Source organism: Amphiura filiformis, chromosome 12 (genome assembly GCF_039555335.1).
Source record: "Amphiura filiformis chromosome 12, Afil_fr2py, whole genome shotgun sequence".
NCBI classification, from domain to species: Eukaryota; Metazoa; Echinodermata; class Ophiuroidea; order Amphilepidida; family Amphiuridae; genus Amphiura; species Amphiura filiformis.
In genome coordinates, this window is record NC_092639.1 from 8941626 (window position 1) to 8968532 (window position 26907).

Here is a 26907-nt window from a genome sequence, read left to right on the forward strand (position 1 = left end):
ATAGGCAATGCCATGCTGACGAATCATTGCGCCAATATAGTTGGTATATAACCCCAAAAACAGCGGTCCGAGAACCGATCCTTGAGGTACTCCAAATTCCAGAGTATACTTGCCCAATGCTGTGCATGCACATCACCGGTTTCCTCAGCCTCCTCCGACACGGAGAGATCACCACCGATGGAAACACGAAAACTACGCCCCTGGAGGTAAGATTTAATCCACCTCAGCGCCATACCAGTTATGTTAAAAGTGGTTGATAAACGATCGAGCAGGATTTGGTGATCCACCGTGTCGAAGGCTGCTGAAAGATCCAATAGCACCACAAACACCGCATTGCCACGATCCATATCCGTCATGATGTCAGTTTTTACACGGAGCAATGCTGTTTCCGTGCTATGCTGCGCCCTATACGCCGATTGGAACTCCTCCTGAAGACCATGTGAGTGAAGGTGATCCTGTAATTGAACTGAGGCAATCTTCTCAATGATTTTTGAGTAGTACCTTATGTTGGAAACAGGGCGATAATTGTTCAGGACATTTTTGTCAAGGGTGGACTTCTTTAAAACAGGGCATACCACTGCTTCGCGAAGCTTAGAAGGGAATTCACCACTACAAAAAGATTTGTTAACAACTACCTCCAGAGCTTGACACGTAATCTTGATATTATCTTTACACAACCACATCGGTAGTGTGTCTAACACACATGACTTATTAGAAGAAGCAAGAACTGTCTTTTCAATGTCTTCTGCACTCACAGGTTTGAAAGTATCAAATTGTTCAACATCAATAACTACATTGGAGTCAATAACACAAATATCATGATTTCTATCAGAAACCGAGACAAGTTCTTGTCTTATCTTAGCAACCTTGTTGATGAAAAACTGAGCAAAGGAGTTGCTCAGTTCAGACATTGAATCACAACTGGGTAAAGATTTGACATTTTTGTTCAACAGTTTGTTCATTATACCAAACATATTCTTACAGTCAGAAAATTCAAGTTCATCATTGTAATATACCTCTTTCGCAGTTTGAATGAGTTTGTTAACAATATTGCACTGGTCGACATAAGCAACATGATTATCATTGGTTTTATTTTTGCGCCATTTACGTTCTAGTTTACGACGCTTACACCTTGCATCATTAATTTCCTCATTGTACCAAGGAAAGCGTGGTCTCAAGCTTCGAGAACGTGTCTGAGGAGGTGCATGAGCATCAAGAACACAAGTAATCGACGATTCAAGCTGCTCAAGCATCTCATCAACAGTACCTCGAAAGTCAATACCACCAACTGCTGAAGTTAAGTCACTAGAAAATACACATTTGTCCATTTTCTTAAAGTTCCTTACAGTAGATTTCAATTTTTGAGGAATGGGTTTAGCATGGTCAAAAACACAATCAACGATCTTATGATCGGAACCTAACGATGGTAATACACAGCAATTAGAAACCAATCTGTCCTCAATGCGCGATATGACTAAATCTAAAATATGTCCACTAATGTGCGTGGGTTCTTGAACATACTGGTGTAATCCATGTGCTGATAGGGTATCACAGAATCTGATGACTTCCGGTTTAGTAGGCTGATCTACATGGATGTTGAAATCTCCCAGGAATACAGTTTTGGCAGGAACAAGACACACATCATCAAGGAAACATTCAAATTCCTCTAAATATTGGCTGGTTTTGAAGCCATTTACTTTTGAGGGGGGAGGGCGATATATGATGACAATTCTAAGACCAGTGTTTTTTACAACGATGATTGCATGTTCAAAGTATGTTGTTTCATCAGATGTGTTGTTCAAGAGACTGATTTGTGTTTTGTGGATAACCCCAATACCACCATGTTTATCACCTATGCGTGGAAAGTTCATAAAAGAATAACCAGGTGGTAACATTTCTCCAATAACTACAGGGTCATCTTCTGCACGCCAGGTTTCAGTAATGACAAAGATATCTACATCATTTTCAATGATGTTGTCAGCAATAGCAATAGTTTTATTTCCAACAGATCTGGCATTCCACTGTCTAATATTCAATTTTCTATTATCATGTCTATTCAATTGACGCAAATTGTTGGGATCAGCAGATACCTGACCGGGTTTATGAATTTCAGTTCTGTTATTCACAATTACGGGAATTCGATGAGAGTTCAAAGTTTTTGGTTTGCGCACACCTCTCCTTCCTCTTTTTCTCCATCGTTTTCTTTTTGTGGGGTGTACAGATGAGTGGAAAGGACAGGCATGTTGGAGTAAGTTCATAGATTCCAAATGCCTACATAATTCCACAGAAATACAACAGTCTATTGCACTAGTGTCTAAACCTGGTGGTTTCAAATCTAATGAATGAAGAAAGTCCGATGTATAACAAACACGATCAATATTGGTATTGATGTTTAACAGATTTGTTTTGGTGTTGAACAGATGATCATCCATAGTGATTATACTGGTAGTATCGACCAAAAATCCAATGGAGGCAAATACGGAATATGTATAATGTATAGTACATAGGCCTACCCATTCAACGGCAAGAGTTTGCATAAATATCATAGAAATTGCACAGAATCCGGACATAAAACTCACAAATTGATGCATCATATTCATCCTGGTATAGATCCCTCACATAAGTAAAAGTCATTTCATCACAAATACAATTGCACAGTTATAAATCAGTAAAAAATCACGGAGCGGTTGACGGAAGCGACCCGGTCAGGCGCTTCATCAACTTTCCTTTTACATCAAGAAGGACACAATAACTGCGACTTAAACGTGATATGGACATGCTTTTTAACCGCAAAGAAATCTTTTGCATTTTATAATTTTAACCTTATCCATTATACTTTTATGATTTCGTGCAATACGAAAATAAAAAACAAAGAGCGTGTTTATAGTGAGCCAGATTATGCGGTATTTAGTGGACTGCCACGCAGTCTATATTTGTTTATGTTTTACTAACCATTGCAAATCTAGACTGCGCGGTAGTTTAGCTAAATAACGGAAAGATTGTCTCACTATAAACACGCTCATTGTGTAATATGTAAAATCCCGCTCCGATTCAATTGTGCCTGTTACATTGTGTGCTTTATTGAATCAGGACCTTGTATAGAGGCCCGGCATGAAATTATCGATTGGCTCCAGACAAAGGATTTGAACCGGTGTCCTTCACCGTAGTTATATATAGCGGATTGCAGTCCATTCAATCAAATGTTGTCATCAACCTATTTGATCGTAGTGCAGGGTTATGTGTGTGAGACGAACTGTCACGGTAGATTGCAATCATGCTTTTATTGAATGCATTTGAGTAGTCCGCCATATTTACGGGATGATACGTCACATGCAAGGCCTCTATATGGAGGGACTGTGAACGGCTTCCACCCATTGTACCATGCGAGTTGCTGGTTTACAAATTATCCTCAGTTGAGCAAGCATGAATAATACGTTGATCAATAGACCCTGGTACGAATCCAAGCACAGTTACAACACAGCGCGTGGCTTGTCTTGTACATTGCGAAATAAGCATACATGTTTGCCTATAATGACAGACTCTAGAAATGCCAACATAAATCTTCAAAGAACATCATCTTAAGAATTATTTCAGTATCGAAATCAGTAGGAATACCAAGCGTACGGTGTACACATTCCAGAAAAAATATAATTTTGTTTGTTCTAGCATTCTGTATCTCCACAAATCGCATACAATCGAAGGTCGAAAAGATAATCTGATAACAATAGCTTGACAATAATCTGTTTCCAGTCCCTGATTAAATGGCCGAAAATACGCCAACAATGACATAACAGCAAGCCAAAGACGAATTCTGATCACCAAGTGGGTTGGAGAAGTATGGAAGGACCTACTGTACATATTTCGATGAGCATAACAAACACCAATAATTGGTGTCGTATGACCTTTGACATGCATGTATTCTTTTGTCGAGAGCGACATGGTCTTTCAATTCGTGCCGAGTGTCCTTGTCAGACTTGACTATGCATCAGTGGTCATGAAAGGATTCAATTAACCTCTGCCCCAGTAATCCCAAGCAATTGTCTGAAATTGCTCCTCGGAGATGTATCATGATAGTCATATAACGACCAAAAGATAAATGACTGACTATCATTGAGGACTAAGTTCCGCAGTCTAGGTGAAGCTGAGTCCTATCAAAATCAAACAGGAAACAATTTCGTGCCAAATTTTAACACCGGGATTTTTTTTCAAATGTATATCCAAGAACTATGTTTTTATTCAACATTTTTATTCAACATTACTGAAAAAAAAAAAATTTTTATTTGACCGAGAATTTTCAAAGCAAAAACGCGTATTTCTGAATTGTGCTGAGTTCAACATGTATCGACCGACTTTTAGAACGACTATGCGTAACAATTCACAAGGGAAATGTTACGTGTAATCCGATTATCACTTTGTCTATTAGAACGAAATGAGCGTATTTATTTGCCTTCAAAAAGGTGCGTGATCCAGTTACCAAGGAGTCATGTAACCACTCCACTTTTAATCCAACTGATCTCTAATTGTTCCTTTGGTAAAAATAAATAAATAAATAAATAAATAAAAAGCCCACAAAAAACCTTCAAGAATTGTCAAATGTAGGCCTATATTCGTAGTTAAAAAAAACATGTAAAACAAACATGGCAGAGAAAAAAAATCTAAATAGTGAAATACTGAACAGATTTGAACTTCATCGAGTCTCGAAGTCCGGCGTTTTCCAAACTGAGCTAATGGGGTTCAGACATACATTTGCAGGTTGAATTGTTCGTATATAGGTATGTTTTGAATAAATAACCCATGACCCCAGTATGAATAGAACAAAAAAGAAAGAAAGGAAAAAAAGAAAAGAAAAGAAAAAACAAAACAAAATAAAGCAAATAAAAAACAATAAAGAAACAAAATGAAAAACAAAGATTAAATTTATCAAGAAAAGCTCAAACCCCAAAATAAAAATAAAGCAACGGAAAAGTTTATAACGAGCCTCGAACTCCTGCTCAGTTCGCACTTCTTAAGATGATTCAAAGTCTGTCGCTTTACCAACTGAGCTATTGTAGTTAACACACAAATTCGTAGGTTTAATTGTTCGTATATAGCTATGTGTATCGATGATTTGCTCAAAACCCTTTACACTTTTGTCACTTTTGTGGATGGCGCTGTTCATTTTTTTTCGTTTTTGCACGTTTTCAAAAGCCCTCGATAGTAAGCACATGTGCTAACTATCGAGTGAATACGGTATATTGCAGTGTCCAGGAAAAGCACATCAGTTCATTGGACGTGGTGTTGCACATATGTCGTAGTACTTTGGCGCCAGTGTTGCTCCCATGATACCTTCCAAACTTGGAGTAGGTGCACCTTCTGGAAGGCTAAATTTGAATCTATGGAGTAGATGCGTGATGAAGAGAAACAGTTCCATCAGAGCAAGTTGTTCTCCAAGACACTTCCGACGACCTGCAAAAAAAGAAGAAAAAAAGAAAAGAAAGAAGACTCTCCATTAATATAAACTCCTCAAAAAAAGTATGAAACTTTCCAAAATGTATGCATATATCAGAAATGTTTGATATCTATCTCCATATTGTTTCATATCAGTGAAAACATTGTTAGCTCCTGTCAAAAATGACACCTCATTTGTGACGATAACGTATTCCACAACTGAGTAACTTTCTTTGAGAGGTTTCAAGGAAAATGTGCCAAACTGACCATTGTCTGCGCTCATCTCATTGATTTGAATGAATGAGTGGGTTAATGCATGAATAAAGGAATAAATGAAACGTTGTTTGCAGTATATCATTTCGAATGACAAATGATAGGATGGGATTAACAGTTCTACAGGTGGATCGAAATGGATCAACGCAAGTCAATCTCTCCTGCTGGTCACTTATTCATAGTGGTCATTTGCAAGAAAGTTCTAGTCAACCATGGTCCGATTATCAGATCTGGATAAGGCTCGAGCTATTGGTCAGCTTGATGCTACCATACCTCTAGTAAATCAAGTTGCGGCAACTTTTGGAGTTTCCCGCAGTATGATCTTCAAGCTATTAAAAGCCACGTTTCTTCAGACCGGAGATGTTAATGTCAAGGGGTATATCGATGACATGAAAGACCAGACTGGTAGTAGTCAATGGAAATCTCAATGCAATCAAATATTCAACGAATGGAGTGCCCAGCCAATAGCCCGTACTTAAATCCTATGGAACATCTCTGGGACCAGCTTGGTCGAGCTGTGCGCACTAGAGTGACAGATCAAACACCTTGGCTGGTTTAAGACATATCTTGCTTGAAGAGTGGAATGCCATCCCGCAGGAACATGTGGCCAGGTTGATAGCACGAGAAGGAGATGCAATGCAGTTGTGAACGCGTATGAGCTCTCTACTCGTTACTGATTTTAGGTAAGTGGCGATTGTTTTAATGAAACAGTGTGATATTCCTTACTCATGTATACTGTTGCAAATGGCGCAGACAATGGCAGATTTGGTACATTTTGTTTGAGACCTTGTCTTTCAAAGACAGTTACTCAACCATGGAATAAGTTATGGTCACAAATTTGGTGTCATTTTTGACAGGAAAGAACAATGTTTGTATTGATATGAAACAATATGGAAAACTTATTTTGAGGAGTTTATAAACTGAAAAACCAAAATGTATATCATCCAAGAAAGCGACGCGTTGTAGACGCCAATAGATATAGGGCTTTTGACAACCCGGGTTGACATCATGCTTCTTCATTTTCAAAACTGATGCCCAAAGCAACGTGTTGCTTTCGTGATGACAATAGTGGCGTAAAACAACGAGTTGCTTTCTAAAAAATGTTACGCGTTTTCTCTACTCCAGTGGTTACCTGCTGAAAAGGGAATCAATTCTTCACGGCGTATTAAAGCTCCGCTCTCATCCAGAAATCTCTCGGGGTTGAATGTGTGTGGATCTTTCCATAGATTTCCATCATGTAAAATACCCCATATATTTGGTAAGATTAATGTTCCTTTTGGAATGTCATAACCAAACAAACGTGTGTCCACGGTGGATGCCCTCGGTACTCCGAATGGTGTAATACTTGCTATCCGTTGTATTTCCATTATAGTTGCCTCCGTGTAAGGCAGATTGAGACGGTCTTTTAAGCTTGGTAACCGGCTGCGACCTACAACATCATCCATCTCAGATTGTGCCTGACACAAAGAAAAAATAAAAGGGGAAGGTAAATAACAACTAATCCCGGGGGTACACTCACATGGTACGCGGCATGTGCCTGTCCGAGATACCCTTTTGAGGCAAACACTACGCCAATGACCCCAGCTTATGTCTAAATTTAACTTTTTGTCGCAATTTAATTTTAAAATTGCACATTTTCGCCAAATTTACACATTTTTGCCCAGAAAGTTATTTTTCACTATAGTGTACGCCAATGACACCACATTTTTAGCGGCCACACATGAATTTATAGGAGCCCACACTGAATGACCCCACCCCCAAGTATAGTAATCGATGTAATTTCAGCTCCGACTGTTAACAATTCTCAAATGCCTTAATGTAAAATATTAGATAAACAAGATTGGCATTCCTTCATGTTTGTTGAATTTACGTTTTGAAGTAATGAATTAGTTTCCCAGTCATGCCAGTGGCACTCAAATATGAAAGTGACGTAGGCCTACCTGAGCCTACCGGGGATATAGGGTCTATCCTCTGTGGGGTCTATCGGTGAAGGATTTTCGACAAAATGGTGTAATTAAAACGAAGGCCACACAACAGGAATCAATTAATTTCACAAGATTTCAACATTTTCGCCGTCGTAACATAAATAATTAAAGGAAGAAACAGGAAAAGTGATCCCACCCGGGATTCGAACCCGAGGTTATGAGACTACTGTGCCGTAAACGCAAACAGGCAATGATATATAGTTAATCGGAAATGTAAGTTTATTTTACCTTTTCTTGAATGTCCGGATTTATGATCATATATATCAACATCCACTTCAAGGTTGTTGAAGACGTTTCTGTGCCTGCTATAAAAAGATCTCCTACGGTTCGAAAGAGGTCTTCGTAATCGAACATCTTAGCTACATCCTCCTGATTGTCCTCCATTAGTTTATCTCTATTATCATAGTACATGTCAATAAAATTACGCGGATCTCCTTTGACGTAATCAGCAGTAACATCTTTGATTAAATCGCCTAAGAATATTGCCCCATATTTATCTATCTCTTTAAGTTCATTTAAACCACCGAATGGTAAATGTTGAAAGATTGGTATGAAGTTGACAACACCAGAAAAATTTGCAAGTTTGAAGCTTCTTTCCAGATTACTGAGCATTCCCTGGAATTTAGGGTCCTCATATTCGTAGCGTTTCCCAAAGGCAACGTAGCAGATCACATTACAGAATGCTTTCTCTAAATCGCCGAAGGGGCAAAACGATTTCCCTTCTCGACTGTCAAACCTGTTATCAAAAGAGAGTGCAAGAAATCGTTATTAATAACATTGTTGAAATAACTAAGCTCGTGATGCAACTTCATCAAATCGATGATGTTTGTCGGCTTTATAGGCCTATAAACTCGATACTTACGACATTAGGTATTTCTCAAATTGGGACGAAAAGTGATTGCGTCTAAGTTTGCCATTTGTGAAACCTAAGTCGCACCCTACATCATATAACAGCTTATAACGCGGTATAAAAGAACAAAATGTCAACACTAATCTTACCTCGCAATAAGACGATCTAGCTCCTCTGTTATCTGTTCTTCTAAGTGAAACTTTCCCATTCCAAGATTCCGCATGGCTTGCAAAGAAAATCGTCGCCTAGTTCGCTGTACTTGACCGTTATATGCACAAATGAGCCCTGTAATGGTTGGAAATAAGAAGTGTCTTATATTACATTTTTTAGGGGTGAGGTGCATTCCAAGATGATTTGACCGACTCTGCAAACCGGTTAAATTAATGTAAAATGAGATAAACACTATAATGGTGTTGCATGTTTGGGTGTTTTCCTACTTTAGTAGAACCAATGTTTTTGGCATCATTCAGTAGCGTAGGCAGGATTTTTAGTGTGAGGGGGCAAATCCAAATTTTCGACCCCATAGCAATTTTACACTTTACTCTTAAGGACACTCTCCATTTTATACCTGAAAATTTTCTGTGGGAGGAGAGGGTGCCCGCACCCGCCAGGCATTATTGCACCTCGCTTGGCTCCATTTTTGGTATTTATGCTTCCCACGAGGGGTGAAAGCTAGTTACTAATTAAAACAATTTGGTCGAAATTTTTTAAACCCTTACCTTCCCAGCCACGTTACAACCAAGGCCTACCCCGCCGGGGTAAGCTGTTGTAACACCAAACTTTTATCGGGCTGTTCCCCTTTAACGGTACAACACACATGTCACTAACTGAGATAATAAACTCTTTAACCTTAAACCAGGTACCAATAAATATTTTATCCCATCACAGAAATGCTAGCGCTGCGCTGGTGAGCAAAAACAGGCCAATTGTTTCAACCAGCCTCGGTCTCCCCGGCTAGTCCTGTCAGCAAGACTTCAGTCTTTTTCATAAACATAACATTTAAGCTGGTCCATAGGTATCAGCAAGTTTGTTGAGAGACAAATACGGTGCTATGGGGTCTAAGCTTGGCAGGTTGCCTACTATAAGGACCGTTCACAAACACTTGTAAGGGGGGGGGGGGGCTGATGCAAAAAAATTTCATCTCGAAAATTTTTCGGGGCCCCCCTTTACAGACCTAAAAAATTTCAGGGCCCCCCTTTTTGACATGAAAATTAGGCCAATGAAAGTTAATTCATTGTTTCCCGTTGCACAATGCACAATTTTTCATGACTGTGTAGGTGACCATTTCATTTTTCATTATTCATTATTTTATACCATTTCATTATTGCATCTATTACAGGTGTAAACCAATACATTGTACCTACCCATGTATACATGTGATAAATCACAGTTTGTAGTGTATAGATGTAGTTTACAACCACATGAAGGTGATTGTACAACTAGGCCTATTATCAAAAGTTTCACAATATTTTTTACGGGATGAGATCAGAGTAGATCAAAAAGTGCGGGACAGAGAATTGAGGGTATTCATTATTAACCATATACCATGCTCATACTGCAAAGAAAAAAATCCCAATCCCCTCTTGAAAATCAACAGAAAGAGATTTATGATGTATTTAAAACCACAATTATTTATTGGTATGTTAAAGTTTGTTAGAAATCAACATTTTATTCAAAATAATGAAATATTTGGCCAGCAATTGGTTTTGAGCGGAGTAGGGTAACGGGAAACAAGGAATCGACTTTCATTAGCCTTGATGGGTCAACCCCATAGAAAAGCATATAAACTCAATTTTTCCAGGAAAATTTGTGGTCATTTTTTCAGGACCCCCACTTAGGAGGGTCCAAAATTTTCATCCCCCTTTTTGCATCAGTAGCCCCCCCTTACAAGTGTTTGTGAACGGTCCCTAAATGGCCATCCTCTTGGTCCAGGAGCTAGATTGAAATTTACGCCAGCTTTACGCCGGCCGTAGCAGTTCCGACGGGCCTGTAATACATAGGCCTAATAAATTATAAATTATATGCCCGCATTTATGATGATTATTACATGCGTAGTCATGTACAGTTGTACACTTAGTGACTTACCTTTTCCTCTCACAAGCATTTCAAATATTACTAATTTTGGTCTATCGTCATAATCATCACCATTTCTTATAAACGCTTCCTTAACAGCCTCGTAACTGTTCAGAACTACAACAGGAAACGAACCAAAATGTAGACTGAAAACTGGTCCATAAGTATCAGCAAGTTTGTTGAGAGACAAATACGGTGCTATGGGGTCTAAGCTTGGCAGGTTGCCTACTAATGGCCATCCTCTTGGTCCAGGAGCTAGATTGAAATTTACGCCAGCTTTCCGAAAGTGATGCTGCATGAGATAGTGAATGGCAAGGAATATAATACACGCTAGTAGAATGCTACTCAAGTCAAACGTGAAAATGACCATCGTTTAGAAAGAAATATTTATCGCCTGCTATTATTATATAAAGCATCGATTATACAAACATTAGCAATCGCTCACTTTGCATGCACCAGTGCATACGGATCCATGCATTTTGTTCGTCGGGTCAATCTCAACAAACAAAATGTCACTTCTGGGTCAAGACTGTGATGATAATATTGCACTACAGAGGGCGGGCCGGGCAACAACCGTGTGGACAGGCCTGGTGTGGAGCAGCCTGGTGTGGAGCAGTCTGCAGGTGTGGAGCAGTCTGGTGTGGAGCGTCGGGTGTGGAGCAGGGTGTGGAGAACCGGGGTGGAGAACAGGTGGAGAAGATGAAAGATGGCCAGACGTAGCCAAACACGATTTACTGACTGGTACGTATTATACGCTGCAATATGACAAGCCGGGATGACAATATTTATGAATTAGACTATGGTTGGAAAAACAATTCTAATTCCATTTTTATGTACCTTTCCCGTTTTTGACAGAGAGCCCATGGGTAGCAATTTATCTGAGCATCCGTCGGGCATGATATCATGTTCTCGGCGTGTTCGTAGTCTTGAAAAGCTTTGAAATTCAAAAATGTGGTCTAATTTGACATACGCAAAAGAAGGTGCAGTAAATTTGATTGATAAAAATTCCACTGACAAATCATAGGAATGACAATTTGATAATTTTCAAATTAATTCGTCATTAAATTAATTTTGTCATTCATTAATTTGTCATTGCAAGTGGATTTCTGTTTTCAAATTATCAAATCAAGAACATAATTTATTGTACTGAAAATACATGAAATTTCAAATAATTTTAAGAGCTCTTCCACTGCGTTACAAATAAACTTCCAACATGAATAACTTTTTTTATGAATAACTCAGTGGCGATTTTTAGCCCCCTTAGCCCATTTCCCCCCTTGGATAGTGCTCCCTCTCTGCAACGCCCTCTGAAAAGTGTGGCTACGCCATTGTGAATGTTTATTTTATCAAATTAGACCATAATACAAATCTACTGGCAATGTTCTAAAATGGTTTGAAGATTACTTATTTAAATCTCAATATAAAAATATTCAATGTGGATTGCCCCAAGGTTAAATTCTGGGCCCATTATTATTTCTTTTATATGTAAATGATATCGTAAAAACTTCATCAATTCTTGAATGCGCATTTGCTGACGATGACGACACCACCATCACCTATTCACATACAAACTTAAAGTTAGTGGCCAAGATCTAAAAAAATCAAAAACAAAATATACATGCCTGGTATATAAATACCAGAGTCACCAACAATTTAGGAGAAAAAACCCAGTATATATATTTTTAGTAATTTTAGTCTTCCCTTGTGCATATAATATCAATGATAATATCACAATGAATATTCACAGCAGTTGTCAATTCATTTGAAAAGGTTTACTGGTAAATTTATTTTGCTACAAAAGGCCTAATTACATCCACAAAAGGCACAATATAAAAGAATAAAATAAATAGGAAGGCTTGTACAAAACTGAAAAGAAAGAGAGCAAGGTATAGATGAGGTGACATGTGTTTACATTTGATACGCCCTCTGTTGGTCTGTGATCAAAACTGTCAGGCAAAACACACTATAGTTTACATGGAAGAAGTTGATTTTTATTCATTAACTTTGGTTTCAAAGCAAATAATACTAAAAATTTTATCAATCTTGTTTATAAATGCATCAAGCTATATACATAATATCACACAAAACTTCATAATATCGCACAAAAGGTTTTTAAAAGTTGAGTTTTAAAGAGATTTATGTGGTCTGTCATAGACACTCCTGTGTTATTTTGCCTGGGTTGAAACAACAGAGGACGGTCTGAATGTAAACATGTGACATCATAGGTCAACTCATCTATACCAACTTGACGTGGAAACAAGATACAGACTGTAGACGGTATGCATGTAGAAGAAGTAGGTTAAGTTTGATAGCCAAAATTGCCAATTCCAAGCAAAGTGCACTGGAACAAGTGATGAAAATCACTGTGCACATAAGCAGACATGAATAACCAAACAACCAATGTAGGTACAGGCAAAGTTCGATTGCCAATTAGCCCACAGAAGTGTAAGGAAAACAGTACAAAAGTGTACAAGTGATGAAAATCACTGTGCACTCGAAAATATTGATTTTGAGAATAGGCATACAAAGGATTTCCTTTTGTTTTGGAAACTCTTTAATTGCTCATATATTTGGAATTGGTTGTGCAATTTCAATGGTGTTATCTGAGAAATCCAGATTTGTAAATGCTTTTTACTATCATATAAGAAACTGAAAATTTAATAGTTCCGAGTTCCGACTGATTTTGCTTGATCGCATCACATATAAGCAGACCAAACAGACAACAATAACACCGACGTTTCGAGCAGATAAACCGCTCTTCTTCAGGGCCAGGACAGACACCAAAATATAAAATCAAACAGCGAAAACTACATGCTGTAGTTTAAAAAACAAATTCAAGTCAAAAACTGAAGGCAAGTTCAAATAGAACTCAGTAGCAAACATGACAACATGCTCAGAGCAAAATAAGCTGTGTCTTTACTCTATGGGAGCAAGTTCACTATTGTACCAAACTTATTCTTTTAGTTGAGACAGCCGCCAGTTTTAGAATCCGGCCAGGTGCACTGGGTTTTTTTCTCTCTAGGTAAAGATTAAAATTTGTTCATCTCAATAATGTGAATGATTCGAGTCTTCTAAAAATAGTAACACAAAAACAAGCTAGTTATTTCTTTCATATATATTTATTTGCATTACTGTTATAACAAGTTACAACAAATGCACATGTTCAGAATGAACTTTTAAGCCATTCCATACAATACAAGACACAAAAATACATGTATTTTACAACAAAATTTGAATGCATGGAAGTCAGCAAAGACATTGTATTTAATAACCATGGTTTGTCATGACTGTGTCAAGTCATTTTGCGATTAATTTTATAGCTATGGATAATGGATCTCTTCTCAAAAATAAAATGCACCTGTTGGTAAAAAAATGCAGGTCTGTAGCCACTGGCCAGTGGAGTGCGGTGGGCCGGTGATGCACCACCCATATATCTGCAAATGGTCTGTTTTCTCTGTACAAAACGGCAAAATTGGGCCAAAAATGTCATGTCAACATTTTGGTAATATACCCCAATTCAGGAACTTTCTGTGAAATTTGTTTAAAAAATAGGATCCAAAATCAATTGCAGTGGGGATAAAGGTGTACATTTGGCCAGAATGAAGATTTCTCTTGAAAGGTCTGCATATGGAAAAATATTTAGGTAAATTTGTTGTTTTATTTGATTTGGTAAATTTGAGATATTAAAGAACTGCACTACAGAAGCACAAGCCTAAAATGTGCCTCAATGCACATCCACCAATTTCAACAAGTCATACTCTGTACACTGTGCCATCACCTCAAAGAGCATGGTTCTACAATCCCGGTCATAATTGTTTGAACACTTTAACATGGGTACTTCAAATATGCCCCATTCCCCAGATCTATGTTGTCAGTTGTTTTTTTGGTCATGCACCCCTAGAACATCCAACATTGATTGGTGGGGCAGGGGAGGGTTGTAGCACATGTACAATGTAGTAGGAAATGGTTCAGACTTCACGTCAAAGGAAGCAAAATTTGTGTAGTAAAATCTGTGTAGTAAACATATGCAATTATGCATACCTCGCATAATAAAAGTTCAAATCAACATCTAGTTAACCATTGTACCTAAAATCAGGATGCTAGAATCACACTTTTCTTAACAAATTGACTTGACAATATTGTATACAGCAGCTGTTACAAAATTACAAGGCAGCTGTGCCAGTTACAATTTATGCATGTCAAAGTAAATCTTATACAATTCCATGAAGAGTTATAATCTGAAGTGATCTAGTCACTACATGTACTAAGAATATTTTCAATTCTCATTCATTTCAGCTTCAAATACTGACAAAACGTAAAATAATTTGGCAAACTCAAAGTACTATCTCAAGATATAATTGAATAGAACCAAATGATATATTCATGGTTATTATCACATTGCAGTTTCATTTTTTAAAGCATTTTGCTAGTGAGATTGATCAATTTTGTATTTATGACATTCTGAAGTAAAGCCCCAAAATCACTCTCCATGTACATGTGAACTTTCATCCACTTTTCAAAATGGCAGCACTCACAATTGTACTTCAGAACAATACTTTTATATCCTTCATAAAAGTTTGCCATATGCATAAGATTATGACCAATTTTCGGTGGGATTTTATTGACATTTTTCACATGGGGCGAGATTTCCAGCATGGGGTGCTCAAAAATGTAAGTACAAATATATACAATGTGTTTTTTAAACCATTGTCATTTTTCTACTTTTTCCTTAAGAGGTTAGACATGGTGCAAAGGTCATTAGCCCTTTTGGTTTATCAATATGACTGACACAACTAGTCAATGTAATAATCAAGAGTCCATTATTAGACCAGGGAATGATTTTGGAAATAAATGGATGCATAGTCATCAAATGTACACAATCAAGGTGATTGAATGGACTGATGCACTTTAATTAAAATGTTTATGGTATTTCAACTTCAGTCACAAAAACTGGGGACAGATTACATGAATATTATCTTCAACAAAGCCAAGCTTTGATCAAAATTATTTTCAGAAGGTTGCAAATCAATATTATTTTCAAATGGTGTCATCCATGATATTTTCAGAACATGGTAACCCAAAGTATGATTTAGCAATGCTCTTTGATTCACTTATAAAAAAACCAGTGAAGGATATATTATCCATGTGCATTTTGTCCATAAAGTGACTACTATTCAAGCACTAATCATCTCACAAATGTCTGCTACAATACTGCTCAGTAAATAATGCTTATAAATATATAAATATGAAAATGGGCATAAATATGCATCTTATAAATATGTAAGCATGTAACTATTGCAAAGTGCATTCAACTATCAGTGCTTTGTAAATAACAATCTTATTGCAAACAAAACATAATAGAATGGAACAAAGAACATGCACTACTAACATTTCTGAGTGCGTTTTCTTCATTCAATCATAATTATACTGACCTTGACAAATCCTAGAACACATGTGGAATGAAGCTAATATACAACATGGAGCTGTGTAGTCAAACTACCCATTATATTAAAATGTTGATCAGTAAACTGCATGTAGGAGAAATGATATGGACAAGGCAGTTTAAGTAAAAGCCCAATTATTAGCATTTAATCTTTGAAAATAGCTTAGGACTCAGCTGTCTTGAATGAAGTCAATCAATGAGAAAGCTTCATTAGAGCCCTTTGTGGTATTTTTCTTTTAAAAATCAAAATGTATTGTAATTACAGGTATTGCAAGTATTAAGAACTTTCTTAAAATGGAATCTCAAAAAAATGCAGATTACATAAGATGAAAGCCACTACATACGAATTTGCAATTCTATGCATTCAGATGGTAACACAAATTAAAATTCACATGAGTTTCTTGCATTCAAAGGTGTCATTTTAATGAATAATTTACAGAGCAGTTACTTCACATAAATTTTATAATTTAAGAGTTTTAAAGATTGCATGGATAAAAGAACAAGAAAGAAACAAATAATTTTGGCCCGTTAAGTTTTAATATTCATAAAAATTATTTTTGTATTTTTGTTATAAGCGCCTCTCAGACAATTACTGCTAATTGTGTTCATCTGTAAAGTATGCTCATTTTGGTATAATTAAACAATGTCGTAGTGCACGTTAGAATATGACCGTTGCTAGGTCAACTGGATCACGCTTTCTTTGTTATGAACCACTGATCGAAATGATCACAACACAAAGCCTATGGTATATCAAAAGTCGAACAGGTGTATGAGCCTAGGCTTGGAGCAGTACTAACCTGCACTACGACAGCAAATTGGATCAAAATAAGTTCTTGGATTGAATCTAAGATGCAAGAAACACTTCTTTATTATTAAGGCCATAATTATATAATAATAACAAAAGCACCAAATGGCATGATTGCATTCAACTGTTGACTTGGACTTAATTGTATCAACAGAAGAGCATATCTATATCACAATTCACACTCACAGGTTTATAAAAAATTTTTAAGTTGGTAACTTTAGACTTGGTTTATAAGTTACCAGGGTATTTTCAGTTCTCAGAATTTACTTTGCAACTACCGCCTTTCAAGATTCAAGGTTTTAAAAACTACGGCAAAGTTATACTTCATTTTTTTTTTCAACAGCAATACATCAAATGCCAAGGTTTGTTGATTGTGTACAATAACAGATTTTGAATCAACCTCTACTGAATTTCAGTAATAAGGAATATATACATGTACATATCAATGGTGATAATAAACAGTATAAAATTAAGTATTCTAGGGATTGGAACAGATTTGTCATAAAGCACACATTTTATGTAATGTTTACAAGGCAGGTAGGTATCACAAATGAATGTGGCGGTAGAACAGTGTGCCTTGTGATTAATTTTGCACCTTCAAATATACAAACCATCTCAAAAGTTAGGTCCAGGGATTAAAGTGGCCTGAAGTGACTTGGCAGGAAAAGCCTGAAAAGCGCGTAAATTTGGGCTATAAAGCCTCAAAACAGGCTGAAAATAAATAAAAAGTGCGGAAATTTGGAGTAGCAAAGGCCTGAAATCAGGCAATTGCCTGAAAACTGACATCCTGGTTAGGTCCTAGTAGAAAACTGTCTTTCCCAAAGGCACATGCCATGCCAACAATGCCTGGGAAAGATGCATTTTGCCTTGTAAAAGTACCATATTTGTTAAGCTATTTTCATGCGATTCCTTTTCTCTGATCGGCACCAGATGAATCAAACTTTTTTACATGCTACTAACTAACCCATCAAGGGTTGTGGGGAGTTTAATTGACAGTGAGTGATGTCATACACAAGTTAGTCTTAATTCTGTGCAAAAACATATATCTCGGAGTTAAAGCCAGTTCTACATGTAGGATCATTGTTCTTGATTTGAAAAACAAAATCCAGAAAAAAATACAATTTTGTATCCAAAAAGTGCCATGTTGTAATTTGTGTTTACTTTATAATTCATTTAAGATTTAAGAAATGCATACATAATTAATTTAATTTCTTTTTTCTTTTAGTTCTTCCCCAAATGTCCAAAAATGACCTCAATACACGATTTGCGTCATGAAAAGTGCATTTTTGTGTGTCTGATCCTAGGTATATAATTGTTCATTCTAAGCTGGACTGAAAATAGTATTGGTGAAAGAAATTTAACATTATCAAAAAAATGTGAAAACTGAAATTATGGCTACCTTTTGACCCTTCCAATTAACTTGCAACTGCAATTTCTTTCAATGGTTTATAAACATCAATTTGAACACAATTTGATCTTTTTGCTGCATTTACGTATCCACTTTGTACATTGTTAAATACTGATGATATTCCTTCTTTCAGTTTACAATTATTTCATTTTGTCAGTTACTGATTTGGAAAGAAATTGCAGTTAACAATGTATAAAGTGGATATACCGTATTTCGTTAAATAGTTGCCCCCTCAAATAAACGCCCCCCCCACTTTTTTTTTTCAACCAAGATTGTTCAAAAATGCAGATATTTCCATGCTATCTTGTGTAGTAAGCTTACCAAGTTGCCCACATGGTCGATAATAGCGTCAATAATTGGCGAAAATCTGGATCAGAAACCCGGAAGTGAACCAGAAGTCAGTGTTTCTAGTTCATAGTTCGTCATTTTAGCGTGAGTTTTAGTTTACCTAATGATTTTAACGGAATTATCGTTCTAAAATTGATTTTTTCCCTGAAAATGTAACGCCCGGGCGTTTATTTAACGAAATGGTAATCAATTTACTGCCTGTCATTAAAAATACAAAATAAGTGCAACTGACAAACACTGTCTGCTACAAATATTTCAGAGCACCTAAAGCACAATAATATAACTTTTTACAAGTGTATTTACATATAGTTACATGTATACAGATAACACATACAAATTTATAGATTTATACAGGTTTATATACTTTACATTGATATTTACAATATTTTGGAAATTATACATATATTGCCTCTTTTATGTTTCAGGTTTAATCAATGTGCTGATACATGTATGAATGGTGTATATTATTTTCCTAAATGGGCTATTCATGGGTTTAGATTTCAAATGGAGTCGCCAATTCAGGAAACCCCATTTGAAATTCACACACCCTGTGTGTAAGATTGTGTAAGGTTGTGACTTCCATAGGTGTATGGATTTCAACTGGAATAGCCCATTTATGGAAGTATTTACTGTTTTTCATAGTCTGTGATATGGATCAATGTGCTTCAGGAAAAGTTGATTTTATATTAAAAAAAAGATCTTTATCACTTTATGGTAAATAATTTGTTCCCTCCCACACCACCAAAACATATTTGGTTGGTAAAAATAAAATGCAAATTAAATTTCCATTGTTTAAAAGGGTATTTAAATGATCCACAGCATCATTCCCCCACTTTTCTCAAAACAAGTTGAGATTTTTATACCACTGGAAACCTCTGGCTACATAATGTTTATGTACAAAATATTTCTTGCAGATTAATTCATTTAGCAAAAATATTGTGAAATTTGAATGTCCTGGTACACCAGAATGAAATTACATCACATTGCCTATGGAGCAGTGTAAACAAATAATCATGCATAACTCTCGCAAAGCAAAATCGAATTTTGGGAATAAGCTTTATTGTGGATCTACTGTCATAAAAAATGGAAGATAGGATCACCAAATACTCCTTTTTATGGTTCTAGTTGACCCCCACTCACTTCTTTTGTTCTCCTTGCATCACAAATTGTTCCTAATTGGTATAAAATTTGGGAGGCACAGTATTTTTTTTTAAAATTCATGAAACCTTAACATTTTTGTACTATGCCACAGTTACCAGTTGAAATCTGTTATTTATATATCAACTGCTTGCAGCACAGAAAAGCCAGGTGCATTAGCTGCCTGGTGCACAAAAGGGTCAACTGCTAAGGTTAACCCTTTTGATCTCCAGGCTGGGTTTGCACTATGGTTTGAAAGTAAGGGTTTAAAAAAAAACCCTTAACCCCCATCTAACTCTTAAAAAGTTTTTTTCTTCATGATTTAAGCTGGTTTTTGCAAGTCAGAAAAATTGGTTGAAAAATCCAGCACAAGAAATTTATGGAATAAAAAACCTTGTCATGCGATCGCTGATATTAAAATAGAAGATCTGCCAACAGACGGCGCACTAACTATAGTCGCTATTCAAAGATATATATTGTTGTATTTTGCAAACACAGGTAATTGGCATTCTGTGCCGTGGAGGAATGATGATATAGCATTTTTAATAGCAAAGGTCCATTATTTACATGTAGGTCAAGTTATGTTGGTGATCGCAAATTTTAGCGCACAGGAAGTCGCGCAGAATGCAAGTTTGTGCAAACCCTGGCTCCAGGCAGCTACAATGTAATACAATTAGCCTTTGTGTGCTTTAATCAGTCAATACATGTATAGCATGATACACCCTGTAAATGTGTAATACATGAATCAGCACATTAATTCACTTATTCTTAAAGCTAAACATATTCCTAGACCACCAAAGGGTCTATATGTTTCCTGCTTATCCGCACACGTTAAGACAGATATCTTTCTTTTCTCTGATCACACATTGTTTTGCAATCACATGTTTTTCTAACAGATCACGATGACTTCCAGGTAATGCATAGTTGCTTCCTTAACAGTGAAAATGAAAGCATTGAAGCAGGTCTGATCGATCATATGTGCTTGTCCTGAGCCAGGATATGTTAGCTCCAGTGTACATGTAGCTCACTCGCATATCATGTTGCTTTCTTATGTCCCCAAGTCATAGAGCTACATGTCTACACAAAACACATATTGAATGTGACTGCGTTGTGTGGAAATCTCATATGGTGTGCAAACAAGTCTAGGAATTGGGTTTCATGCACACATAGCACTGTTCTCTTTTGGTGGACTGGACTGTTATTCTGCCTTTGATCACCTAGCACGAACTGCTTCTCTTAGGTATTTTTCCTGGAATGGCTTGTAGTCGTGAGTTGAACACAAGCATCTTCAATGGAAAACCATCTTCTTGTTCTTCCTGCATAAGCATACAAAATGAAAACAACAAAGTTGTGTTGATCAAATTGATACAATCACTTATACAGCTTGCAATAACTGAAAACTTACAATGGCATTCAATTATTTTACCAACAACCAACAGTGTTTGATAGTTTTACCACCCCAAAGACTCTCTACAGCACTACATCATGACCCTTCACGCTTTAGCCAGACATAGTATATATGTGGCATGCACTAGAGAGGCTGCTTCATAGAGCGACTTGTGTGTGCGTGTTGCCTCTTAAGACTTGCCAATTTAGTTGTGGGTAACTTATAAATAGGAAATATTAGTTATGTCCCCGCAAAATAGTTAAATACATATATATAGTATGAGTCTGATGTTTAATTTTATAATTTGGTTCACCTCAAGTTTGGTAGACAAATTGCTCCTGTACGCAAGTGCGCAGTACACTCAGAAGCGTTTTAACTTTACGCTGCGATTCGATACTGTGGCGAACAATATACACGTCGTCACTTCAAACTTATGAACCAAATTATAGTACCCAACACATACAAAGGTCGTTCTAAGAAGTAAAAGTATATTGGGGTTTGTGTCCTAACATGGGCATTTTGTAAGCATAAATCTAATTATAATATTACACACTGTTCCCTGATCTTGTTGGAAGTTTCAAGGTTATGCAAGTGGAGTGCATGGAGGGTTCCTGGACAGAGTGGAAAATGTGCTTTGGGTGGCAAAGCAGACTACTCTCTGTTTGAATCCACCACTAAATAGCTATGTCAGTGCTCACTGTTCACCCAGATGTCACCTATCCTTTACCCCCCAATAAAACTGATAAATATATACAGATTTATAAATATATAGATAGATAAATTTGTAATTCTGAAACTAAAAATGACTGAACAGGAAACCACATCCATATCTAATTTCTGTTCAGGTCATCTTTGGTACATCCAATAATTAGAAATAGGAAGGCTACTTTCTGGTCAATTAATAAAGTGTGACCACATTGACCTAAGAGATCAGATGATTCTGTATTAATGGGATATTCTACTGAGTTGTAATCTATACACCCCTATCAGACATTTATCTTCCACACACAGGAGTGCAAATTTCAAATGGGGCTACATGAATGGGTACTTCCATTTGAGATCTACACCCTTGTGTCATGTCTTCCATAGGGGGTTCATCTGAATAACCCAATGGGCTTACCCATCATTCTCTTTTGTCTTCCCACTGTTCCAGTTCCTCCGTTACCACCAGCATGTAGACGGCTGTCCGGTGTTTTCTCATGGAATTTTCAAAGGTGCCTAGAAATCTCAGCACTCTGCCTCTTACACCTGCCTGTTTTGACAAAATAAACAACATAATAATAATAATAATAAACAAATAATAATAATAATAATAATAGTACCGTATTGGTCCGAGTATAGTCCCACCTGTTTTTTAGGTGAAAATTTTTCACAATTGGGGGGGTGGGATTATACTCGAATTTCATTTAAAAAAAAAAAAAATTTTGTAAAGTTTTTTTTTTTTCTAGTGTCCCTTCCAAGACCTGATGCTAGATCATTCATGGTTGACCTAAAAAAAATAAAAAATTTCAAGATGTTTTGTGTTTTTAATATGAAAATTGATAATTTGTATTCATGTCATACTCTATTAATGATTTCAAAGTGCATTGAATTTGAATGCATTTTGAAATCATGAATAGAGTATGACATGAATACAAATTATCAATTTTCATATTAATAAAAATGGGGAAAATGGGGGTGGGGGGTGGGACTACATGTATACTCGAACGTGGGACTATACTCGGACGAATAAGGTAATAAAAATAAAAATAATAAGTTAATGAACACATATTACTTGTTGGGAGAGAAAATGCATGCATCGCTGATGTTGATCGTCTAATGCACAAGCCCGAGGGGGTGCATTAGACTCATCATCATCATATCACATTAAGGGCAAGCTTTGGACATTTTGGGACTTAGAATTTCAGACATGTCGAATTGCATTCTGAATACTGAAGAATGTCATTCTAATATCAAATAATTTTGATTTTATGGCAATTTATACACATTTTATGGCAAATCAAAAATTGATATTTTTGATATTTAACAGTACTCGAAGTAAACTTTATAAATCTGATGATTTCTACCTAAAGTGTATGTAGGTGGAATGAAAATCCGACGATCAATTGAAAATTTTGACCTTTTACGTATTGAAGATATGGATTTTTTTCCCCAAAACACACAAAAAAAATAGGTCTTTTTGGGAAAAAATCCATATCTTCAATATGAAAGGTCAAAATTTTCAATTGACCGCCGGCTTTTCCTTCCTGCTACATACACTTTAAGAATATATCATTAGATTTATATAATTTACTTTTGAGGACTGTTATATATCAAAATTTGAAAAATATCAAATTTTTATAATTTGTCATAAAATTTGTATATATATGTAATTTTCAAAAATGAAAATTATTTGATATCAGAAAGACATGCTTCAGTATTCAGAATGCAATTCGATAGGTCTGAGGTGCTCTCATGTCCCACAAAAAATACTGTCGAAACACAATAAACGCTCATTTTAGATCCCTTAACCTATTTCATACACAAGGAAAAACACATTATTTTTGCTGTTTTTGTAATAAAATTATCACTAAAAATATGGGAAAGTAGAACTAACTATAGAAATGCATCAACCCGCCCGAAATAAAGCCTATGTGACGCGACCTAAAGCACTGCGCGTAGTACACACTATACACAATCAATGCACTCCACATACTTTCCTATTAAACCGCTTTTCTGATTGGCTTCTTTATAGGAGTGTATGAAAAATAATAATAATAATTTACTTGTTCAGCACTTGGTAAAACATTCTTCCCATTAAACTTGACTGCAGGTGTAACTGTAGCATATACAGCAGATATCCAACATTCTATTATACAGTACTAGTACAATATTTGTTCATATTTTGATTTGCATTTAATTGCATGTGCATACATTATGACACAAGTGTGATGCCCCACCACTCACTGCACAATGACACATGTGACACTCACAAGCCTTGGATTAAGTCTACACCTCACTGAGTATTTCCCAGACTGCATTAGTTTGTTATTAATCAGGCAGCCGCAGACTCTTACACACCACTTCCCTATAGCCTTGACAGTATGCTGGGCACATACAATTTGTGTACAGTGTAATATCAAGCCCATACTATTGTAAGAGATGACTTGGCAGCCGCTGCAGTCACAGACTGTGCATGTGAACACCATGTGCTAGATGTGAGGGAAGCGAGGAAATTATGCACGACTCGGTCCTGCAGACATTTAATATGTAATTTTGCTGCGCTTGATTTATACCGGTAGATCCATTTCAAATGTTATTAATTAAATCAACATACATTTCATTGTCAAAGAAAACCTAAAAATGTCTTTTGTTGAAACTGGCTTGTTTTAGTCACGTAATAACGCTCTGCAGCATTTAATGAATTTTCAGATGCATTAAAATTTGTCTGGCCAATCTACTTGTTTTATATAATGAGGCCTTGCCCTTTAAATATCAGTGTGTTTCATTATGATGATTGATGAATGTTCAGTACATTAAATAGGCCTAAATAATCATGTATGTGTACATATATTCAATGATCACTTTCTTAAAGAATATTGCAAAATGATAAGAGTGCAAAAAGACAAAAAACATTAGCAATTATTTTTTAAGGGTGGTGCAATAATTGTATTTATTCCCCCCCCCCCCATATAGGTGGTCAAGCTATTTTTGGTAGGTAGCAAATAGAATAAGGGGCCAAGCATTTTTTGGTAAATTTTGTACTGGCAAGTCAAAAGAGGTGGGCCAGCAATTTTTGGCTTTTATTTTTGGGTCACCTTTTTGATATTTCACTGTTAAAAACTAAAAAGCATAGAAAAACAGCAGGAAAATATGCCAAATTTGCTTACATTAAAGGTTTTTAAAAATATATGGGTTTCCCCAAATTAGGCACGTATACATGGACAAGGGGAGGAAAGGTTTTTTGCTACTTTGAAAGGGGGGGGGAGAAGCAATTTTGGCAGACCATTTTGAGAATTCACACCCCCAAGGAACACAAAATTATTGCACAGCTCCAAGATTTATTTTATACATATGTAGTTCTACAACATGTATAACTAGCTGCAATGTAATGTACAATGTACATGTCTATATACACTATACAGAATGTTCAATTCTATGGGTCTTATATCATGGCGAGGATTTCATTTAATATTCACCGAGCTGCGCCATTTGACATTTTATAATGATTCAGTTGTCATGGTTGCCTGCACAAAAAGGCTCATAAATGAACAAAGCTGGTTTGTTAAGAGATCTTTTCAGGTCAAGCTTTGTCTTGTTAGCCATCCCTAGCACTGCTGTGGTGATTTGGGTGGGAGTGCCCTATTTGTTTCCCACCCTCTTCCAACAGAGCACCTGGTGCAAGGCCTACCCAGTGTGTAGGATTTGCAAGAGATATACCAAAGTTTAGTTATGAGAATGGGTTACGTAACACCCTCTCGTGGAAAGGGCCAAAATGCAGTGCGACAGGCCTGCATTGAGGTATTGAGGTGTGGACAGGGGCTACCTCCCCCTCCACTGAGTATGCCCTGGGTGCTATGGGACAGACCAGGAAAGAATACATTCCAATCTTACATGTACATGTATTTAAAAGTGGATCTAGAAATCAAGCTTAAGATTTTCCCTTTCAAGAACTGTAGAGAAAAGGTATAAATCTGGGACCAAATTCTCGTAACAAGTTATACTGTGTATACCCCTCTGTGTACTTTGTGGCTGCATTTGTCATCGTGTGGAACTATACCTCATACACATCATAACATTCAGACAGCAGGCATCGCTACCTCCATAGTCAACATCACAAACCGCATCTCTAAGTGGCCATGGTCATAGCCTTATGGTTTCACACTGCTGTGCAGCACAAGGAGCTTGAAACAGCCCGATGAAGTATGAAGATATATATCTTCTGATATTGTTACAAAAATTTGTTCCCAGGATCCTGTACACATGTCTAAAATTTGATTCTTAATGTTACCATGTACCTCTTCCATTAGCTCCCCTAACTGCTGCTCTGCCTGGCTCTTCATTTGGTTCTAGTCCTCCTCCTGAGTGCGACCCATAGATTGGGATAAGCACTGCTTGACACTAATAGCACCTGTGGTAAGGAGGAGAAATATAACATCACATTAGAGCTTGGGACCAAAATGTCCAAAAACATAACCACAAAAATGGACTGAAAAAAAGTGAGGGAAGTGAGCAAATTATTTAGATTTTGGTGATTTTAGATAAATTTGCTAAAAACAAATCAACTGACCGACCCTACTTGAAAGGTCCCACAAGTTGCTAAGGCCTTGTACTAACTTCAAGCTTGAAGCAGACCCATAACACAAATTAAGAATTTTAAATCTGTGAGACCTATTACCGTAATAATTTGGACTAGCGGAACATGTTAAATCTGGGCACAACATTAATTAGTGCTTATTGTAATTAGTGCTCTCAATGCCAGAGCTCTCGATGCACCGTTACTGTCCGGTATGTATGCAAGGGCTTATACAGCCAGCTGTGTAGGGAGTGTTTACAATTTACACACCCAAATTTGTAAATACACACCCAGTTTTTTGCCCATGTGGCCTATACTTTGAACACAAATCTTAAGGGATCTAAAATGAGCGTTTATTGCGTTTCGACAGTATTTTTTGTGGGACATGAGAGCACCTCAGACCTATCGAATTGCATTCTGAATACGAAGCATGTCTTTCTGATATCAAATAATTTACATTTTTTGAAAATCACAATATAATACTAATTTTATGACA

The 26907-nt window shown here is 36.6% G+C and overlaps 2 protein-coding genes across 2 annotated transcripts in view; both read right to left on the reverse strand.

The window, feature by feature from the left end:
* Positions 1–5047: 5047 nt before the first annotated feature.
* LOC140165747 (cytochrome P450 2U1-like) lies at positions 5048–11119 on the reverse strand. Its single transcript, XM_072189066.1, has 5 exons — positions 10621–11119; positions 8685–8820; positions 7914–8421; positions 6833–7157; positions 5048–5445 (listed from the first exon to the last, which is right to left on the reverse strand). The coding sequence occupies exons 1-5, from the start codon at positions 10976–10978 to the stop codon at positions 5258–5260; spliced, it is 1515 nt and encodes a 504-aa protein (XP_072045167.1). The 5' UTR covers positions 10979–11119; the 3' UTR covers positions 5048–5257.
* An 8538-nt stretch (positions 11120–19657) lies between these two features.
* Positions 19658–26907, reverse strand: part of LOC140165748 (diphosphoinositol polyphosphate phosphohydrolase 2-like) — a 16771-nt gene continuing 9521 nt past the window's right edge. Inside the window, 5 exon segments of the mRNA XM_072189067.1 lie at positions 19658–21065; positions 22257–22388; positions 26134–26148; positions 26150–26200; positions 26202–26246. Of these exon segments, the coding sequence (XP_072045168.1) occupies positions 22260–22388; positions 26134–26148; positions 26150–26200; positions 26202–26246 (240 nt within the window). The 3' untranslated portion in view covers positions 19658–21065; positions 22257–22259.